The sequence below is a fragment of the Psammomys obesus genome, unplaced genomic scaffold, assembly GCF_907164565.1.
Source record: "Psammomys obesus unplaced genomic scaffold, mPsaObe1.curated_primary_1811, whole genome shotgun sequence".
In the NCBI taxonomy this organism is placed as follows: Eukaryota; Metazoa; Chordata; class Mammalia; order Rodentia; family Muridae; genus Psammomys; species Psammomys obesus.
In genome coordinates, this window is record NW_026586383.1 from 12,124,323 (window position 1) to 12,146,345 (window position 22,023).

Sequence of the window (22,023 nt, forward strand, 5' to 3'; positions counted from 1 at the left end):
GTTTCTTCACGGCTGTGAATAGCATAGTTTATTTTGGCACCATTTTAGTGTCCTTTTTGTGTTGAAACAAAACACTTTAAGCAAAAGCAACTTAGGGGAGGTAAGGGTTTATTTGGCCGGCGCTCTTAGGTCACAGTGCATCCCTGATGGAAGTCAGGGCAGGAACTCAAGGAATCTGAGGCAGAAGTCAGTAAGAAATACTGCTTGCTGGTTTGTTCACAGGCTTATGCATGGCTAGCTTTCTTATACAACACCTACCCATGAAGTGCTGCCACCCACAATGGGCTGGGCCCTCTTACATCAATTAAAAAGATCATTATCAGTTTGTTGACATAATATTATATAAATCAGAGAGTTTGGACACTAGCATGTTTATAAAGTGATGATAAAATAATCAGTTGAGTAAACCTGATCAAAATGAATATAATAATAATCAAATCTTCTGCCCACAAGTCAATCAGATCTGGGCAACCCCTCAGCTGTGACTCTCTTAGGTGATTCTGGGCTGTGTCTGGTTGACAGTTAAAGCTAGCTAGGACAGGCACCCATCTCTCCATGGCTCAATCCATCCTGGCACAGCACCATCATGCTCCCCAGCCTACCTTGCCAGTTGACTCGGTGCCTCTCAGGATGCACAGATACACCATCAGCCAGGCCAGGATAAGGCACAGCGCTGGCTCCCACTGCAGCCCTCCATTCTCCTGGATGGACGGTGAGATGTTGAGTGTTTTCCTGTACCAGAAGTACTGTGTCGATGAGGCCTTCTCACACTCCTCCTCATAGCCTGTGCGGTTACCATTCAGTGGACAGACAGACCATGGCAGGGGATCCTTTGGAATAAAGTGAGAATCAATGGAGAGGTAAGGGGAAGGCCAAGGCCTGGCAGGATGATGGGATGAAGCCTTGGCAGACAGATCTTGGAAGAGAAAGAGGCTGGTCCCCAAAGGGCAAATGGTTGCAGCCTTTGATCCTGATAAGGGATTGGGTTATCAGGGGATTTGGATGGCATGGAGGATGACTGGTTTGGATTGGACATTAAACATTCCCCAAAGGTCCACACCCAGCGGCTGTGTCTCCTGGGTGGGGAGGTGCTATGGATCTTTAGGAGGTGGGGCCAAGTAAGATGTCATTGGAGTGTGCTTTCCAAGGAGCCAAGGACTCTCGATGTCTTTTTTTTTTCAAGGATAAAGTAAAATTTATTTGAAAAATAAATATATGAAAATAGAAACACAAAATCTCCATCATACTCCAACGTAGGATGAATAATACATTGAACCCCAGGTGCATTCAACACCCACCTGGAATTCTAATTATTAGGTTTTTTTAATAGTTACATTTTATTAACTCTGTATCCCAGCTGTATCCCACTCCCTCATTCCCTCCCAATCCCTCTTTCCCTCCCTTCCTCCCTCTCTCCCTCCCTCATCTCCTCCCTGCCTCTTTCCAAGTCCACTGATTGGGGAGGACCTCCTCCCCTTTCATCTGACCATGTTTTATCAGGTATCTTCAGGACTGGGTGCAAAGTCCTCCTCTGTGGCTTAGCAGGACTGCTCCTCCCTTGGGGGATGGTGAGGTCAAAGAGCCTGCCATTGAGTTCCTGTCAGAAATAGTCCCTGTTCTCCTTACTATGGGAAACCAATTGGTTACTGAGCTATCACGGGCTACATCCAAGCAGAGGTTCTAGGTTATATCCATACATGGTCCTTGGTAGAGTGTCAGTCTCAGAAAAGACCCCTGTGCCCAGATATATTTGGTCCTTGAGGAGCTCCTATCCTTTCCACGTCATACTAACACCCCCTTCTTTCATTTAATTCCCTGCACTCTGCTGAAGGTTTGGTTATGAGTCTTAGTATCTGCTTTGATACACTTCTAGGTAGAGTCTTTCAGGGGCCCTCTGTGGTAGGCTCCTGTCCTGTTACTTGTTTTCTCCTACATCCAATGCACCTCCCATTTGTCTTTCTAAGTGAGAATTGATCATCTTACCCCGGGTCCTCTTTCTTGTTTATCTTCTTTAGGTGTATAGATTTCATTATGTTTATCATATCTTATAGGACTATATGAGTGAGTATATACCATGTGTGGGACTCTTGATTTATATTCTGGTTCCATTGTGGCTATTTCCTCCTATATGTTTCTAGGCCATGATGTTCTGCTAAACTTTATCTTAACCAAAGGCCAAGTTGCAAGTTAACAAACCTTTTCTCTTTATAAATTAGTATCTAGGATATTTGAGCTCTTGAAGCTGACTAATAAGGGTTGCTACTTATTTCACTTCTGCAGATGGTTTTTGAGGACTACTACACTCTCTTATAGGTCTAGAAGATGCTGTTACTAGTATCTGGACGATGAACAGACCATTTACAACAAGTGAACTCTGCCCGCATCGCTGCAGCACCCTAACTGGAAGCTTACACTCCAAGCCCTTGCAGCATTGTTGAGATGGTCAGAACTTGTTAATGCTCAATCTGGAGATATGGCTCAGCAGTTAAGAGCTGGCTGCTCTTCCAGAGGACCCAAGTTCAATTCCCAGCACCCATATGGAACTTACAAACATTTGTAAGTCGAGTTACAGGAGATCTGATACCTTTTTCTAACCTCCACAGGCACTGCTTGAATGTAGTACACAGATATACATACAAGCAAAACACTGCTAGAGAAATTTTAATAACAACAACAATAACAAAAAAACCTTCATGGATTCTCTCTTCTCAACTTAGAATAAGCCACAGAAAGCAACAGTCAGCTCACTTGCAGCTTCCACAAGTCAACTCACTAGGACACCCTTAAGAGTATAGACAGATGTTTCATCCTATGGTCTTTGGGTGTGGAACAAAAGGGAGGTGAGGTCCAGCGCTTTGAAGTGATTGAGGCCTCTGGGCAGATATGCTGGCACTAGTGACTTCGTTTGAGCAGTGATCAGCAGGACCCAAACTTAGCAGTTAGACTCTAAACTTGGCATTGAAACCCTCTCTGCTTTCAGTGATTTGAACATGGTTCTTTGGAACCTAAAAGCAAATTGACTTAAATGAAGTCTGCCCAATGATCATAATTCCAGGCTCAGGTACTGAAGGGAACTGATCAGAGTTGTGTGGATAGTATGGGAGTAAGCCTACTCTAAGATAAATGCCTTGTTGGGTAGGTTTTGAGGTCATATTTATAGGACAAAAAGGTTCTGCTAATAGAAGCAAGCCTGAGAAACCTCTTGGCTTCAAGGCCACATTTCACAGGAAACAGTCCAGGGCCCACTGGCCTCAGCTAATGGCCAAGGCTGCTTTATATAACATCAGGGAACCAGGGCTGCACTCTAGGGTACTCATTCCACTAAGACCCTGGCTCCAAGCAGGCCTTCTAGTGGAAGTTAGTGTTTATTTGCATCTCTGACCTGGATGTTAGACAATTACCAACTGACCCCAACTCTTTTGTTTTTAGAGCAGTTTTTCTCCCTTTAGTGTGAAACATCAGGATCAAAAGTCCAGGGGTAACTGAAGTATGCCTTTCCCCCAGGCTCTCTTCAGGTTATAATCCACAAACTTTTCCATTCCTCCCAGAGGGGAGGCCTGCACCCTCTCCCATTATTGTTCCTGGTATAGCTAGGCCTCTGCTCACCTGGAAGGAGTGGAAGAGGTACCAGATGGCCCAGGAGTTGATGACATTGTAGTACACAGAGACAAAGAAGGAGACCACCAAGCTAGCAATGCCTGAAAAGAGTAAGAATGCCATGCGTAAAAGTAGGTGTGGGTAGCCCATCATGTAAGCATCCCTGATGGGACTACCCAGGGCAGGAATACTTCCCCGCCAGGGTCACTAGAAACATGACCTCACATCTGTGACCTACTTCCAAGGCTTCTTCCCCCAGCTAAGTGTTAGGTCCCAGGTTCTGTCCTTGATGTATGCCTTAGTCAGTGTTCTGTTGCTGTAAAGAGACACTGTGACCACAGTGACTCTTATAAAAGAATACATTTAATTGGGGCTTGTGCATAGTTTCAGAGGTATTGTTCAGTATTGTTCTGGCAGAAAGCATTATGGCACACAGGCAGACATGCTAGCTGAAAGTTCTACACCTGGATTTGAAGACATTAGGAAGAGAGACACTGGACTGTCTTGGGCTTTTGAAACCCTAAAGGCTACAGCCAATAATATGCTTTTTCCTAATCCTTTCAAACAGTACCCCCTATGAGGTACTATGAGCCTATGGGGGACATTTTCATTCAAACCACCACAATGTGCCTTTGATTTTTCACAACAGCATTATTCCCGTTTCACAGAAGAGAAAACAGAGACAAAGACCACTGAACAGAACCAGAATATAAACCTCATGAGAGAAGTGTCACCTACTGCCTGATAGGACAATTATTCCCTTTAGACTAGGTTGAGTCACTGGGGCCAAAAACTCTTCTTTGTTATTAAGAGGGATGGAGAGTAGTAGAGGCATGAAATGTGGAGGAGACCAACCCCACCGCCTTAGACTTGTGACAAGCTTAGCTCTGTAAACAGAGAGACAGTGTGCTGACAGTTTGCTCTGGAGTAGCCTGACATTGGCCTCTAGCAGCACTGTTCCCAGCTTTTGCCATCTCACAAGTATGCTGGACTATTTTTAAGTCACTAACCTTGGTCTCGGTGGGAATACCATCAGTATCACCACCACCCCAGAGAAATTTGGCCAGTGAGCCGGTGTCAGTGCCCCTTAGGGACTCAAGTGTTTTCCCTCCTATGCTAAGGTGCTGGCCCTCTTTGCTCCTGAACAATTGTTCCCTTTCTAGGTTGTGAAGGTACTCAGAATAACTGTGGCCATTGATGGATTTTACAGTGGAGGGGATCCATGTCTTCTTGGAGGTATCAGAGGATAGCAAGCGGAGGTCACTCTGAAAAGGAATGGTGGGAATTGAAGCCACCCAGGTGGCATAGGTGCCTTGGCTTCTGCACACAAGCATCGCCGACAGTGCCCCAAAGCTCCTAAGTGGTGTGGTGGGGATGAAATGAGCTCACATGCTCACATGCCGTGTTCAGCATCAGGCACATTAAGCAGGGACAGTTGTAATTCTCAGATCGTAGGTGGCTGAACTGAATGTTCCTGTGTCAGGAAGCAATGTCAAACCGTTGACAGAATCTCAGCTAAGGTCGAGAGAGAGGCTCAGAGGTGGGAGTTTCCCTGGGCTGTCAGTCCACCCAGTCTCGGGCCCTGGGCATGGAGGGCAACCTGAAACCTCAATTCCAGATTCATGCCCAGGAACACGAGTCTGCCAGGGGAACTGAAAAGGACGCCACATACCGACACCACTGAGGTAGGGGCTGATGGTCCTCCAGGCCCCGATACTGCCCTGCCGCATGCGCTGCCCCACGGCCAGCTCCAGGTACAAGAGTGGCATCCCCTCCACGATGAGCATGATGATGTAGGGCACCAGGAAACTCCCTGTGGGGCGCCAGAGCGTCAGGTCAGTGTGGATGGATGGGCTTTACCCTGCCTTACCTCCGCGCAGCTGTGCTTCTAGCACCCTGATCTTCCCGTCCTCCTTCCAACGGGGCCAATGGCAGTTTGCCTCCCAGGATGCAAATATTCAAAGATTTAAACAACTGACATGGCTGCATGTCATCCATGGATGGATGAACAGAAACCTGAACGGATGGAGAGACCTGGGCGCTTGAAGTGATGAATTTGAGGTTGGATTGGTAGGACGGATAGAAGATAGAGAGATGACAAAGGGATGGACATGTAGAAGGTAGAAGAAATGGACAGAAAAAATAGATTCGAGTGGAAAGGTCTGAGGCTTTTTTAGTGGAAGACAGCCATTACTAGACTATCTGGATCACAGTCTGTAAGCTACTGTAGTAATTCATACCCCCCACAGATACACAGACACAGGCACACACATACTCTTACTATTGTTGTTTCTTAGAGAACTGTAAAAGACAGTTATAGCTAGAAAGTTGATGTGAGACTCAGATCCCGGACACTCTCCTTAGATGCACCACAAAATAAGGTGCATCATTTAAACATTTAAACTTTGACTAGACATATATTTTTTTTCTTTAAGTCAGTCATTGCATTTGCCATGGAGTGTAGACCAGTAACTTCATTTCTTCAAGGTTTGGTGTCAGTATATTGAACTTTGACCTTTTGTAACCTTATATAATGTGTCAGACCTCTGTAACATGCTTAAGCTTTCTTGCTTTCTTTTTCATCTTTTTCATTCTAGAGAAATGTTGCAGGATGTTTTTGTGCATTGTGTATTCAGTTGCTGATTCTGTACCCAGACATCTGGTTGCAGTCTGGACTTTGGCATTGTCATCATTATGAAGCATCTCTGGTGCTGGTAGTTTGTAAACATTGCTCTCCATCACCTTCTGATTGGTCAAATAAAGAGCTGAACAGTTAATAACTAGGTTGGAGAGTTAAGGTAGGACTTCTGATGCCAGTGAGGGAGTCCCAGGTGGGACCAGAGAGAAAGAGAGAGGCAGAGTTGCCACAGAGACATGAATGAAGGAGGAGGAGCCAGGGCAAGACTAAGATGGCAGGTAATAGCCCCATGGTTGGGAAGCAGGCCAGGCCAGTATTGTCAGAGTAGGGTAGCTGAAGCTTTTAATAAATATAATGTCTCCATATCATTATTAAGAGCAAGGGAGGGCATAGAAAAAAACCTTGCATATTATAGAAAAATATCCAGCTGTCTTATGAGATAGTATAACACATTAACAGTCACAAACCTAGGTATGACAATCTTCTGCAAGGAGGTGGCAAGGTTTAGGCTTGAAAGACAGTGCTGTATACCACCATGTTAATAAAGGAAGTTGAATCCAAGCTGCATATATGACATCACCTTTAATACATTCTGTTAAACAGTGGAGGTTGGCAAACTCCTAGGTAAACCCAAAAACACAAGACAGTCTCCATACTGTACATAGATCTACCACAACCACACTTTCAGTTTTGAATGAGCATAAGTCGCTTATATTTTGAAATAATGCCTTTAATCTTTGTTGTGTTGTTCTTTGCCCTTGTCACAGTGTCAGATGGTTATCCTGCCTCAGGAAAGGGACCTTTGGAGGATATTTTGAGGCAAACATGGCTGGGTTTGAAGTGGAAGGGCCAAATCCCATCTCCAGAGCCAGTTTCTTAATGTTCTCAAACACCATATGACAATTTACACAAAATTGCCGAGAATAAAACTCTATAAAACTGAATACAGTGGCTTGCAACGGACGGGAGATTGGTTGTTGAATCCTGTGACAAGTGGCTGAACCCAAAGTATTTCTTTTCCTTATAACTAGTATAGAATTATCTAGACGAGTCTTACGTATGGGGTCCTGACTGGGGAACAGATTGACAAGCTATCCTTTTAGTTTTTAAACTTTATAAAAACTCATGGGTGAGTGGCAGTGACCCTCTGCAATAAGTGAGGTTCTCTGCCTTTCTTATACTCACCTGCTGCCTCCCTGTCTAGACTTGGGGGTGACCAACTTCTTGGAAAACTCTCCCCACAAACAATTCACAAGTGTCTGTAAATTGAGGCAGACAACTTGTAAGACTTAACAGGTTCTGTTTTTTTTTTTTTTTTTTTTTTTTTTTTTTTTTTTTTTAGTGACTGCCACAGAAGGCTTTGTGAAAATAGAGCCTCCTGTAAAGGAAACACTCTGTCTTACCTGGGCCATTCCTCTTGACTAAAACCAAACAATAACAAACCAAAAACCAAACCAAACTCAAACAGTTTTTTGTTTGTTTGTTTTAATGTCTGATTCTGTTCAGTGTTTGAGAAGGCAGCTGGGTAGTGACTTTGGAAGAATCTTGGAACTAGTTTGTATTGAGTCTCAGACTTGGGACGAGAGGCTGAGGTCCCTATTCAATATATCAAAGCAGACCTGGCCTCAGGGTCCTCCCAGCATCTCTCAGTCCCTTTCTGTGACAGGGTATGGCTGGCACACCCTGCCCTCTGCCTTGAACTTTTCAGCCCATGGGCTGGTTTTTCCCTCCCCCAGAGACTCCTTCTTGACCTCTATCTTCCTGTCTGCAGGGCAACTTCCTGGCCTTTTTTTCTTGGGAACCGTGAATCTACCTGAGAGCTGTCCACTTTTTGAGCTGATTTCGTACTCTTAATTGAGCTTGAACTGGCTTACTTCATGGGTGGAGAAAACCTGTTACCTTGGTGATGTGACTTGTGCAGTAAACGTACCTTGCTGATAGCCAAATTTGTAACTGGTTTTAAAGACGTTACACTATTGTTAGAACTTGGTTTTGCCTTCTGAAAATTATGGTTCTATGTCTTCACTTAAAAAATACTTTAATATTACAAAAACACAACTGGGATTTTAAACTTATTTTTTAAAAATTTTAAAGGATTACAACATTAAAAAGGTTAAAAATTACTGGCTTAAAATATTTTAGCTAACATTATTCAGCTATAGAATTTTTCCTATAATTTATGTAACTTCTCTGTCTTTTAGGCTTTAGCTGTTCAGATGAACTCAGCCACACGGAAAACTCCGATGGGTTACAGTGATGCAGCAGGATCAGCAAAGTTGCCAGTCTCTCTATAAGCTGTATCTATAGTTAAAAATTTTATTTTGACCCTAGAAGAGCTAGGGTCTTTAAAATTGTGAAGGGATTTAAATAAGACCTACAGGGATGGCCTTATTTAGCCTCCAGTATATGTTTTCAAGTTTAAGCCTAGGACAGATTATTGGAAACAAGCAAAGTTGTTTATTTAGATAGACAGATAGTTCTCAGGCACTTCAGAGATCTGTAGAATATGACATTTAAAATGTTAAATAAGAAGTATTTTGTGATAGACATGCCAGCTCCTGATAGCACTCCTAATCTCTTCCTCCGAAGGAGATGGGTTCAGAACAACTTCCATCTGAAGCTTCCTAGAAAGGTGGCAACACTGACCACTGGGCAGAATACTGCCCTTTGCCTCAGTTGCTGACAGCGCACTGTCCAAACTGTGGACAGGCTGGACATGGAGAACTGACTTCCTTACTTTGCCTAGACAAAGATAGGACAGGCTTCTCAGGTTCTTGCTGCACAGAGAAGTCTGTCAGGGCCTGGCAGCTGACCACAGAGGAACCTGGGCACCAGGTAAGCATCTGCCATGTCTTCACTTCTTGCTTACTCAGATAAAGTGTATCCTTCTCAGGTCTCTGGTGGGCTTGAGGACTAGACTAAGTGAAAGAAGTAACTTTTTCCCATTCTTTAACTAAAGAACTTGCTTTCCGAGTGATTGCTCCCAGTAATCAATCACCTGTGTCTCACGGTGAATAAATAATTGGAAAAAGTGTAAAGTTTATGTAAGAGCTGAGGCTTCAGATGCTTAAGTTATGAGGATCTAAGTGTTCTAGCATCTAAGAAAGCGATTTAAGGTATATAAAAAGAATGAAAAAATGCTTCAGATTTCTTCCCCTCAGTATCCTACTGATCTATTAAGACTTAAAGTGTTAGCATATAGGCAGCCTGCATATAGGTTGCCTACAAACCTCTGCTGTCATCATGTCGTTCAGCTGTGCACGTACAAGTTATAAAAGGACCAACCTGCCGCTTTCCCTCTTTCTCTCTCCTTTCTCTGTCGGGGGTGCCTCCTCCTCCCACCATGTTTTTCTCTCTCCTTTTCCCTCTCTTTCCATCTGCATACAATAAATATCTTTCATGCCAGATATGTCATTGCACGGCATATTTTTAAATACATCCTAACACAAAGTTCAAAGATTTAACATTAATCAGTGGAGTTCTGGTAAATTATTAGTCTAACTTTGATAAACCGGTCCACTAATATCATAGTCACAAGCTCAAGATTTTAGATTTCTTTATTATAGACTAAAAAAGTGATTCTCATTGTAAAAGAGACATCTAGGCTATATATATATGTTCCAGCACCTTGCCAAGTTGCCAAGTCCAAGTGTTTCCTCAAAATTTGTACCAGTCCAAGACAGCTTCAAAGTGGCTAGTCCCAAGCAGTCTGGTCGAGTCTCACAAACTGCTTCAACTGGGCCTTCACATCTTAGCCCCAGATGGTCATGCAGGGCCTGGGCAGCGAGTGACATAGCCTGCTTTTCCTGGACTTGGCCAACATTTCAGCTTTTTGGGCCCCCATAAGTGAGGGAGCAGTCTCTGTCCAGGTGGTGTCTCTAAGAAATGGGGAATGTGAGAAGCACAAACTGCTCTTGCGGCTGCTTGAGCAGACCTGAGTCTCAGCATACTAGACACATGATGGGACCCTGGTGCACTGGAGACCTGCAAAATGGCGCCCAGCCCAGGGCACTGTCTGCAGCCTGCACTCTTGTCCACAGACATGCTACCAGGACATGCTGTTTCTCACATGTACCCTCACATGACTTAGGTTCTGTGCCATTTGGGCCCACTGGATGATTGCACGATGCGTCCTTAGCTGATAGGATGACATATGTGTGTGTATATATATCTATAGATAGATATGCATACATACCAGTGAACTTCCACATTAAACTAGCTCTGCACCCCATGCTGGTCTCCAGAGTCTGTTTTCTGGGTAACTCATTGTGACTCCATCATCCCCCCTCACCCCCCAAGCTGCCAGGACAACACCCCACAAATAACAACTCCACAGTGTCAGCAGGAAGTAGTCATAGATGATTGTGTCATCCATTATTCATTTCTCATCAACAAAAGGACCCAGGACAAGTGGGTGAGAGGCCTATTTAACATGTCCTCTAGTTTCTCCCAGCATCCCTCCTTAGTCCTGACCTGTTATGTGGATGGCATGCCCACCCTCTACCTGGAACTTTCCAGCCCAGAGGCTGGCCTTCCTCTTCCCAAGAGGCTCTTTCCTATCTAATCTAGACATTTTGATCTCTCCCTTTCTCTCTGTGCACACACACTCTTTCTCTCTATGAGCCACCTCCCTGTCTGCATTGTGATTTCCCTGGCCTGGTTCCTTGAGACTGGTGAACCTGCCTTAGAACTGCCCCCAATAAAGCTGACTTTATGCTTTAATTCAGCTTGAATTGATTTATTTTGTCGGTGGAGAAAACCTATTAGTTTATCTCATCTACAATGAGATAGAATTAAAAAGAGAAGTCTTGGATCAGAATTGCCCTTTTTCTACCTACACTTCCTAGTCCATCTTAATGGGCATCTCCAGCTTGTCAACAATCAGCAGCCAGTACAGGCCCTGGAAGAGGCTGGACCATCTAATCATGGCTCAGGTCCCTGACATCTCCCGCTTTGCTCTTTCAGTCTTTCTTAGTGCAATATTGCTGTTTTGTCTCTGGCCACAGGGAGCCAGACCCAGGTTCCCTAGAGCTCTATTTGTATCCAAAATATTTAATGCCATCATTCCTCAAAACACCTGATTTGCCATAAAAAGTCACTTTCTATGTAAATCACACAAGCTCTGGGAACAGTGCTGGTCACCACACTTACTGAGTTCATGGAGCACATGCTGTGTCATTAGTGGCTTCTCTGCTCCATCCTCACATGATCACAAAATCCAAGATTAAGTGTTTCCAGTGATGAGTAATTCACACAAGTTTACAGAGATGGAGAGACAGAGACAGGCAGGTCTCCTTTGGCCAACTGTCACACATGTTATGCAATTATAAATGGCCAAGAGTGTACTAGGGAGAGTCTGGGAACCAAGATTGACCATGGATAGCTTCTAAAAAGTTCAGAGTTTAGGCTTTATCTCCTTTTGTGACATATCCATCTACCAATTCAGAAAGTCTCTGGTAATAGCTATTTGCATAAACCTCAGAAAAATGATTAGAATCACCAGCCTATTACCAGCATTGGCTGGCAAGCAGTTGCTCACAGTCCCTGTATGAGCAGGCCATTAGGGAGATAACTCCCAGTTATGCAAGCTTCATGACTGTGACTTTGCCCTGAGTCTAGTGTCACCAAACTGGAACAGATTCACGTGTTCTTTCACACTGGCCAGTAAGGTTTCTGAAATGTATTAGGCGTGTCTGCTGTTGCCAACAACTCTGCTCATTTTTCAACAGGCTCTGGCTATTTGTCTCTATCCTGTTCCCTACTACATCTCACTATTCAACTGTGAGGCTGCATAAGTGGTGTGTTACACAGAAGGCATTTACAGAGCAGGTGGATCCCTAATGAAGAGGGCTTAACGCCATCCCTGATGGGAATGGCGTATCTAATTGGGAAGAAGAATGATCATAGTCCCAACGATCATCAATATAAAAAGAGCAGATCTCTGTGAGTTTGAGGCCAACCTAGTCTATAGAGCTAGTTCCAGGACAAGCAAGGCTACACAAAGAAACTCTGTCCCCCCCAAAAAATGTAAAGTGTTTACAGCACAACAGTTGGAAATCTGTAAGGACACTCATGGCTACTGGGTAACAATATCTTTCAACCTCTGAAGATTTCCCTATCATAGCATCTCTAGACTAAGGAGACGGTCTCCCAGGTGGGAAAATAGAACTGTATACTACACCCCTGTTAACGATGCAAACCAAGAACCTAGAGGAGAGTCACCTTAGGTGCCCCAAACCCTGCTCTTCGGAGTCCCAGGGCTTAACCCCTTCTTACTCTCTTGACCCTGTAACAGTGAACGGTTTCTGCCATGCCTGACCCATCCCTGTGTTGCTTCCAAGAGTATTCCTGAAGGTGCTTTCCTTACTGACAACACTTGGAAGAAACTGTGAAGTACTGGGAGATGCATGGGCCTGAAATAGCCTCTTAAACTTCACCCAGCAAGAAACCAGCCCGGGTAGTTCTAACACCCACAACAGGATCTGCTCATAGCTGTGGAGACCTTCTATCCTTTTGGATTTTGTATCTGTTATTTCCCATTATACACTTTAAAAATTGTGTCAGTGTTCATTCCTTAAGGCCAGTAGTTAAAAGATCCAATGGTAAGGGAGCGGCTCTAGGGGAGCCCCTGCCAATTGTGCTGATTGGTCTCCTGACACAGAGCATCTGTGTCTCTTTCTCTGTGGTTTTTGTTTGTTTTGAGACAGGGTTTCCCTGTGTAGCCCTGGCTGTTCTGGAACTCACTCTGTAGACCAGGCTGGCCTCAAACTCAAGATTATCTGCTTGCCTCTGCCTCCTGAGTGCTGGGCTTAAAAGTGTATACCACCACACCTAACATATTATGTGTTCTTAGAATTGACTAATATCTTGTGACCCTAATACCTAATCTTATAAGATCCACCATTCAAAACAATCTGAAGTAAATGTTTTTCTTTCCCCATTCAACTTAATAGTCTGTAAGCAAATACCCTAAGCACTCAGAGTACAGAACTTACATGTATCCATGACAAGATAACACTGGGCCCCAGGCTGCTGAAAATTCCCTTGAGCGTCCTGTGTCTCTTGGCTTGGGAGTTGTGGTGTAACCCTCTACCCTAGTTCTCACATGGGTAGCCAGATGAGATCAAATCATCATGTCAGAGTCCAAGGCCTCTGCTCTCCTTACTCCCCGAGGAAATTAGTGGGCGCTGTCTGGGTTTCTCGCCAGGCTAGTCATGGTTGGAGAGTGTGCCTCACATGGAAGGGGCCCTCTGGGCCACACAGTCACAGCCACTTTCAAGTCCTTCTCCATGAATTCCAGTCAGGTATATGACCCTAAATAGACTTCTCAAATCATGGATGAGAGATGCCAAGAAATGTAATTGGGGTGCTGCCAGGCATCTAGGGGGTCATGGGACTCAGTCCCCAGGGACAGAAGACTAAGCCCCAGGGAAAGGGAAAGGAACAGCTCTATTCCTTTGGGATGGGAGTGGCCCCAAGGCTGTCAGTTTTCATTCACCTGGCTATTTCATAGGGTTCCTGGTGTCTTCCCCCTTTCCGTCCTGTTTAGATACCCCTGCCATGCCTTCCTGTCATTTCTTCTCACAATATCTTCCAGAAACAAGCACCGTCTCAGAGCCAGCTTTGCAGAGGGACCCTAGTGCCGCCTTAAACTGCTGTAAGACACTCTGCTCTTACTGCATTGCTCAGTCTATTCAGTCGTGGGCACTTCCGTTATATCCACAGCCCTTTCCTAAATCAAGCTGTGGGATTCAGGCGGCCCACAGACCCCAGAAGTGGAATGGAGAGCACAGAGTTGTGCAGCGCTCTGTGGCCACAGATGAGGGAAAGAAGAAAGCCTTGCCAGGGCACAGCACACGCCCACGTTTTTTGCTCCAAGCCTGCCCAGCTTGTCTTTGTGTGCTCCACCTTCACACTCAGGAGGCTTTTCTAGGCTAACTCCCCTCCTTACTGGGGAAAAGCTGGGTCTTTACCCTTTACCAGCTTGATGTCAAAGGAGGCTGAGGCCTGTGTGGTTTACTCTCAGCAGACACCTGGCAGTAGAGGCCATATTGCTGCAGCTGTTTGCAGTTATGCTCTAACACTCAAAGGTCATAAGATAGTCTAATTTTAACCCAAAGTATCAAGCAGTAACTACAGCAAATCAGGTGCATTCTGTGGCCAGCTTGTCTCTGTGACAGAGCCTGCTTATTTATCTGCTGCCCAGGGTCAGAAGAAAACTCAAAGCTTGTACGTAGGTGGGAGTGTAGGGCCCTTTAGCTGTGCCCAGCAATCATTTCCATCACTTCCTCAACTTAAGCAGACGAGCTCTGCAATCCTTTTGTCAAAAAAACAATTGAATATAATGAGTCTTAGTTGGTACCACATTTTATACACAAAAAAAGGAAGAAAGGAAGAAGATCGTAGCTCCATATGCACAACCCAGAGGTTAAAAGCTTAGAGAAGGAACAATGAAAACCTTTATGAGTTAAGGTTAGGCAAAGATGTTTTCGATAGCAGAGCAAAAGCACTGTCCATGGACACAAAGGCCAAACCTTCCTTCTCTGCTGGATTGTGGGTCAGCTCTTTGGATGTGACATCCAGCAGTCCTATACTTCCTGCAGATTCCAGGAAGGTGAAAGTTTTAGACGTGAAGTTATTCAGACATGCTCACCGCACTCACCTCCGCCGTACATCTGGCACAGGTAGGGGAAGCGCCACACATTGCCCAGGCCCACGGCGTAGGAGACGCAGGCGAGTAAGAACTGCAGGGGGTTGCCCCACTGAGGCCGCGCTTTCTCCACAACCCCGGGCTGGGCACACTCTATTGACCCCAGTCTTCCTGGGTGCTTCCCAGAGCATCCAGGGCCTCCCGAGGGATGTAGCTCCTCATCCTCTGACAGGGAGACCGCATTTGCTGAAGGTGACGCCATCTTCTCAGACAACTCTCCGCGTAGAATGGGCAACTCCTGTGCTCTCTTCTGGTTCCCAAGCCCCTAATTTTTTCTGCTGTTGTCTCCAGGACTCTGAAATCAGCCTTCTGCCTTACCCTGCGCTGGTGTGGGTCTTCCCTGCTTGACCTCTCTCTCTGCCTCAACCTCACAGGTGGCCACTTCATACCCTCCCACTGACCTTTGGCCACATTCCTTTCTCTGTCCCATGTTTCTCAAACTCCAGGATTTCTGGGCTCCTTGGGCTGTTGTTAAGGGTGTCTGCAAAAACAAACTCACAAAGATATGGCTGTGTCTGCTGGAGGCTGATGGTGAACTGGAAGGTGTTTAGCTACAAACTGCAGAAAAACTCTGATCTATGTGCTTGTCAATTTCAATAGTATAAATACTCCCACTATGGCACATCATGAGCTACAAATAAAATTCATTAAATGCAACATGACACCAGTATGTTGGGTTTCCTACCTTGCACATACAGTGATACAGCTAGGCTTAAGACAGAACTGACAGTTAAAGGGTGGCAAGCAATCAGAAATGGTGAGTTTTGAGTATTAGCTCAGATTCATAATTTACATATCACTAAGACCTCAGTAACAATTGCATTTAACAATCACCTTACCAAAGGGGATGAAGCTCAGTCCTCTGGGCTGTCCTGACTGTTCCCAGGAAGCTGCGCTGGCTAAGGGATGAGAACGTTACCGTGCCTGCCAGACAGAGGGTACAAATGGCCATCAAATGTTTCACCTGAATTCTGGAGGGGGCATAGTTCTTGTCAGTGTTTTATAGTTTTGCTCTACCGACTAAGAAAGTTATGCAATTGTCAGCCATTTGCTCAACCTGGTGAGTCCACTGTTAATTAATCATCAAAGTTTCTAATCTCCCCATATGAGAAAGGCCAAACTCCTTAGCCGTTTGCAAGGCCTGGAGGACTTTTTTAGTTGGTGTTACAGTTTTCTTTAATAAAAAATATTTATTTTTATTTTGTGTTTTGCCTTCATACAGGTGTATGTCTATATCTAGCTATCATTCATAAATATATCTATATCTACATGGATATATATATATCTGGAGTTATGGATTATTTGGGTGCTAGAAACTGAACCCAGGTTCTCTGCAAAAACAACCAGAGCTTTTAACTGCCTGGGCAGCACTCTAGCCCCCCTTTTGAGATGGGGACTCACTAGGTTGCTTGCTTAGGCTGAGCGGGGTCTCCAGTCTTCCTGCTTCAGCCTCTCAAGTATGTGAGGTTACAGGTCTATGACACCACACCTGGCTCATGTTGACTTCTAATTACAATTTTATCAGTTGAGCGTTGTTTTCTGCACTAAGGTATGGTCTATTTGAGGGGAGGTTCAATGTGCTGATGAGAATGTATATTCTCCAGCTGTTGTGTGAATAAACTATCTTTAAAAATGACAATTGACCCTTTATCATTATACGATGATCTTCCTGTCTCTTTTTACAGGGTTTTGTTGTTGTTTTGTTTTTTTAACAGGTTCCCACTATGTAGCCTACTCCTGGAATTCATAGAGCTATTATTTATTTTGCTCAGCCTCTCAAACAGTGGGAATTCAGGCACACACTGGTCCCACAAATGGCGCTTTTATTGTTTTTGATGTGAATTCTGTTTAATATTTTTTCATTTTCTATATTAGTCCATTACATAGTGAGGAGGAGTCTTGTATAGTGAGAGGCCTGTAATTTCAAGCAGAAAATGAGGGAAAAGCCCAACTATAGATACTTGCTTTGAGTTTATCTATAGTGACAACTGGTAAAAATCAAATATCTCCCCATTTTATGTTTCAGATCTGAGTCAAGGGAGCTGTGTTTCTGCAACAAACAGCAAGTCTCATAGTTAATGTCAAGTGTACAAAGATGGAATGTCCCTTTTCTCTCCAGCCTTTTGGTGGGAAAGTGGAAAAATTCCATAATCACCACTGTTGTGCTTAGAAAAAGCAAAGGCTTTGTCTGAAATATGACTTAGTACCAGCTCAAGAGAATTATTGAGAAATGTCTTGCTCTACATGAGATCCACAGGGACCAAAGCAAAGCTGTCAGCATGGAGAAACAGTCACTTGACTGTACTGTGGACAGCTCCCAGACCGACCTGGTTCAGCTTAGGGCCTTTTGACTTTACAGAGATGTGAAAGCAAAATGAATTCTGGAGAAGCGCTAGTCTGAGTTTCAACATTTTGCAAGGAAGTGATCTGAAGCAGGATGCCCTCTGGAGATGTGGCCACACAGCCTCTGATGATCATTTGTGAACTGCTGCCCTGACAGTGGTGGTCAGAAAGGCATGTGTAACAGACAAACTTCAACTTAGAGTGCTCTTCAGTTACAGAGGGTTCAGAAGGATGTAATCACAGTGTGTGTGTGGAGGAGTGTGGGAACACAGTCCAAGAATGGAGTCATGTGAAAATTCTGAGTGCTTGTGAGAAAATGCCAAGAAAACAAGACTCTGTGACCTCAGTTTCTTCAAAATCCAGAACTCTTCTTGGAATGTTTTTGTGCCCCTCCCAGGTGAAGTAGATAGGAGTGAGTTTACCTCAGATTATTCAGTACAACTGAGTTGTTATTTGTTTATATGCTTCTATGGAAAAACATGTTTTTGCCATGTGTGGCTTGTCTTTGTGATTGTAAACAGCTTGAACTAGTGAAAACTTTGACTCATGTGACCTTTCCTAGCCCTCAGGGTATAAATTGCCTGATGCTCTGAATACAGTTAGCTATTGCATGAGACTTTAGTTTGCCTCGTTTTTAGGTTCTGTTATCCCAGGTTACACTGCCTTTAGAGTGGTAAACAGAGGAGCACCATTATTTTATGATAGAAGACTGCACCTGTCTGTTTCCATAAGAAAAGCCGTTCTACAGATGTGACTTCCCTTGTAACTGGAAATGCCCAATAATGTATTTAATATTTTTGCAAGTCCTGGATAGAGATATTTCTAAAGATACATGAACTTTCCTCCCTTCTTAAATAGGTTCTGCCCTGGCTCTCAGATTGGATAGCACATTGGATACACCTAAGAAATTTAAAAATCAATGCAAGCTTAGTGTCATGCCCAAGATTTTCTCATGGATGCTGCCTGGATCCAGTAGCTTGGACACTGGGAGTTTTCAGTGCTCCCTGGTGTTTGGAATGGCACAGATGTTGAGCACACTGAAATAGTAATAGAATAATGATATAGGACAACCTTCTTTTACCTCCGAGGGTACATGATATTGAGACCTTGACCATTACTGTCCCCAGGAAGGCATAACAAGTGCAGAAAGACAATGACTATGCCTGGAAGTTGAGAAAAGGGGACAGATACTTTAGGAACTCAGGATAGACTCTGTTTTGGGCCCACTCTTCAAGCCTAAAAGCTATCTGATGAGAAAGCAGGAGTAAACATTTAGGTAAATAAGTGTGCTTCTTACATCTTAGGGACAGAGATAATTTTGAAACTAGGAAAAAAGTGGAAGTGTTGGTAAGATGGCAGCTAAGATAGTGAAAGATTTTTTTTTTTAATGAGTTACAGGCCTATACTAAAAGATTCACTTTGGGAAAGACATCATTATCCACGTATTTACCTTTATATATATTATTTTAACTTATGAGTGTGTGTTTTTGTCTGTACATGCACTAGTGAGTGACAAGAACAGAAAAGGGTGCTGGATCCCCTGGAGTTGTTGGAGGTTGTCGGTGTTCCAACATGGATTCTAGGAACCAAACTTTGGTCCTCTCCAAGTACAGCAAGGATTTAGCCAGACACTTTCTCTTCAACCCCTCAAAAGGCCTTTCTCATGCCTACTTTTGCTATTGAGGAAAAGAAGCAGAAATAGAAGACATCTCTGGTTGATGTTCCAAGTGATGCCTAAGCATCTTCAAAGGTGTCTGTATAGATAGACCCAAAGAAATCCTTTAATCCCATGAGCTCAACAGAGCAAAGACTGTTAGTACAGGAAGAACTCTCAGTCTAGATAACTTTGATCCACTTTATTATGATAAAAAAAGAAAAAGACAAATTCACAACGAGGATGAATAACAGCCATAAATATGGAGTGTTTTCAGCTATAAACTGCTCTGTGTGGTTTATATACATTTTAGAAAACATTATTATGTAGAGGTGAATGAAGGTGATTGTAAGTGATGTTTGTAGAAAAGTTAAAATTACTTTTATCCTTCTAGACCCATTTGACACTGAAACCTTAGGGATGGGAGTGTCTGTTCAGAATTCTTGTACAGTCTAGAGTTGTAGAGAGGTTGGTCCTGGCCCCCTGTGAAGAACCTTGGATTCTGAGAAAGGTGACTTCTTTTGGAGCCCCATCAAAACTCTCTCTTAGTTGCCATTATATCCTGGTGGCCTTTAGAAAATAGTCAGGGAACACAGAAATAACATTTTGTGACTTTAAAAGATTTGGAATTAATTCTAACGCATCACCTTACATGCTTCAAAACCTCTGACACTGGCTGGAAAGCAGTTGCCCTGTAGTATTTTGATTTTTTTTAATTTTTAATTTTTTGATTAAGGAAAAAAAAGACAATTGCTTCTTTGGCTCCTTAGAGTTACAGTCAAGTTTCTAAAGACAGTTTACCTTAAATTCTAGGACTTTCTAGAATCAAGGAAACAACGATCTTCAATACTGGCCCTAACTCTTGATGACAAGGAGGCGACAGGGAATGAGCTTCAGTTTGCAAAGGATGGAGGGCCCCTCCTAAGGGATGTGGTCTGCTCCCTAAGGCAGTCTTCTGCCTAAGCTCCCTGATTCACTTCACAGACTGAGGGGGCCCCAGAGCAGCACTCCAACCAAGGCGTTCCCACCAGCAGGCAGTGACTGTGAAGCAGTGGCTGACTTCAGTCTCTGGGGGGGGGGGGGTCCATTCTTAGGCCACTGGGGCAGAGCCTCCCCTCTTGAGGCGATTCCTGATGAAAGTCCCCAGGGCCACCACGGGGATGCACATGGTAGATGAAGCCACCAGCAAACCGATGACGGCAAGAGCGTAGGGGGGGTAATCCTTGGTCACCAGCTGCCCCTGGGAGAAGAAACTGAGCATCAGGGGAAGGCCCCTCCTATCCAGTCCAAGTCTTCTGTGAAGGGAAATATGCTGAATGGAGAGAAGAGGCTTGTGGTACTACATGACTCTGCAATTCACAACAAGCCTCTATATTCCATAAAGAAACACAATTCTGACATTTTCAAGTGTATGTGAGGTTGTATGTGAAACTCTCCAAAAGAATGGAATAGCAACTCTCTATTGAGTACCTTACTCTGAGGCCCTAAATACAAGGTACCTTTAGCATAGACTGGAACCCTCTGTGGTGGTGGAAATGCTCTGTCTAAATCTATCCAGTGCATAACACCAGAAGAACCAGCACTTGTAGGGAAAGGTGTGCTGGGATGCTGTGGAGGTGACTCTTACTGTCTCCACACTTCATAGTTAGACACCTCACAGTCCAGTTCTGCTGTACTAAACTGAGCATCTGTGAAAGAAACATCTCAATGAAGTTCTCATGCTACCATCTGTAACCTCCCCAAACCATAGCAATGGTTCCTTGTGTTGGAAAACTGAAGGCGTGTGCTCTGAATGACACCATGGGCTCTGCCGTGTCCCCCAGCCCTGCAGGGATGTCAGGTACCTGAGTAGCATCCCAGGCTTGGTACTGCAGCGTTCCCATGAAGATATAGTCACTCAGGTAGAAGACAAAGAGGCTAATGATGAGCAGTGGGCTCACAAACGCCCACATGGCCTTCCAGTACCAGTTGAGGGTGTGGCCAGTCATGGCCTGAAGGTCACTTTCAAATCTGGACCACAGGAAGAGAACCTGAGTTAATTGTGCTCTTTAAGGAGGGACTCCACTTTGCATACTTTCTGCACTTAGGAAGATGCTACTCTGGTTTCAATGATGTTTGAACATGACCCTGAACCCATCTGGATCCTTTCCTTTCCTGGGGGAGGTGTTGAGGTGACGAGAAAAGGGCTGAGGCTGCCTGAGGGCGGGGTGACCAATAAGGAAGGGGTCATAGGGCATCTCTCTGGTCTTGGCCTTCAGAGAAAGGCTACTGGTGTGGACCAGAGGCTAGTATCAAGAGAAGGTGGGACCAGGGTGCATAAGGGAAGGGGAAGGAAGTCCCCTCAGTGTAGAGGCCTAGGGTGACATTGCTTCTCTGCCCACCCACTCTGTCTATAAGTGATGGGTTCAAGTATTCTCTACTGCCCTTAGAGATGGTCTCAGAACAGTCACTTTGTGCTGGGAAGGGCCTGGCCTTGGCACGCAAGAGCAGAACTTCTAGACTGCAGCTCAAAGAGCACCCTCTGCATTCTCATCTTGACCATACTCTGGCTTTCTCCTTTTCTTACTTGGCCTCTTGCCTACATGTAACAACAGCACTGCAGTATGAACTATGAACTTACCATGGACTTGATGGGTCAGTCGTGCAGGTCTCGATATTCATTAAGTGTCTGTTTAAAGGCGCTTCAACACTTCAGGACCTAAGCAACCTCTCTATTTTTCGGGGGGAGGCTGGAGGCCAGGGCTCTTAGAGCCTGGGTGGCCTGTTAGCCTCTGACCAGGGCCCTGCAATCCACTCCCTAGGCAGGTGGACTGAGGCCAGATAAGATACCACTGTCAACAGCTGCAGCCACAACCACCTGCTTCCTTGTACCTGTCTGTCCTGTTGTGTCCAGGGACAGTGTGGCTGCATAGTCATTGAATATGTCAAACCAGTAGTGGTTGTGCAGAGCTCTGCCTGCTCCTCCTACTGCTGACCGAACTGCACTCAAGCTTCCCACCATGGATGTGCAGGGCAAACACCAGGACAAAGGTCAGAAAGTGCTGTCCACCTCTTGCTTCTCCCCTATTCACTTCTGAGTAG

General features: G+C 44.6%; 2 protein-coding genes across 4 annotated transcripts in view; both read right to left on the reverse strand.

Moving 5' to 3' along the window:
- Positions 1-15,151, reverse strand: part of Slc6a20 (solute carrier family 6 member 20) — a 28,646-nt gene extending 13,495 nt beyond the window's left edge. Inside the window, exons 1-4 of the mRNA XM_055601586.1 lie at positions 14,898-15,151; positions 5,270-5,410; positions 3,607-3,698; positions 603-830 (exon numbers count right to left, since the gene is read on the reverse strand). Coding sequence (XP_055457561.1) covers positions 603-830; positions 3,607-3,698; positions 5,270-5,410; positions 14,898-15,147 — 711 coding nt within the window. The 5' untranslated portion in view covers positions 15,148-15,151. The remainder of the gene's footprint in view (positions 1-602; positions 831-3,606; positions 3,699-5,269; positions 5,411-14,897) is intronic.
- LOC129672276 (sodium- and chloride-dependent transporter XTRP3) overlaps positions 1-22,023 on the reverse strand; it is a 79,002-nt gene that overhangs the window by 14,487 nt on the left and 42,492 nt on the right. For 2 of the 3 annotated variants that reach the window (XM_055601583.1, XM_055601585.1), the window contains exons 10-11: positions 20,787-20,952; positions 19,130-20,182 (exon numbers count right to left, since the gene is read on the reverse strand). In XM_055601583.1, the coding sequence (XP_055457558.1) occupies positions 20,033-20,182; positions 20,787-20,952 (316 nt within the window). In that variant the 3' untranslated portion in view covers positions 19,130-20,032. Of the gene's footprint in view, positions 1-19,129; positions 20,183-20,786; positions 20,953-22,023 lie in introns of those variants that run through there. The other variant, XM_055601584.1, reaches the window with a different exon arrangement.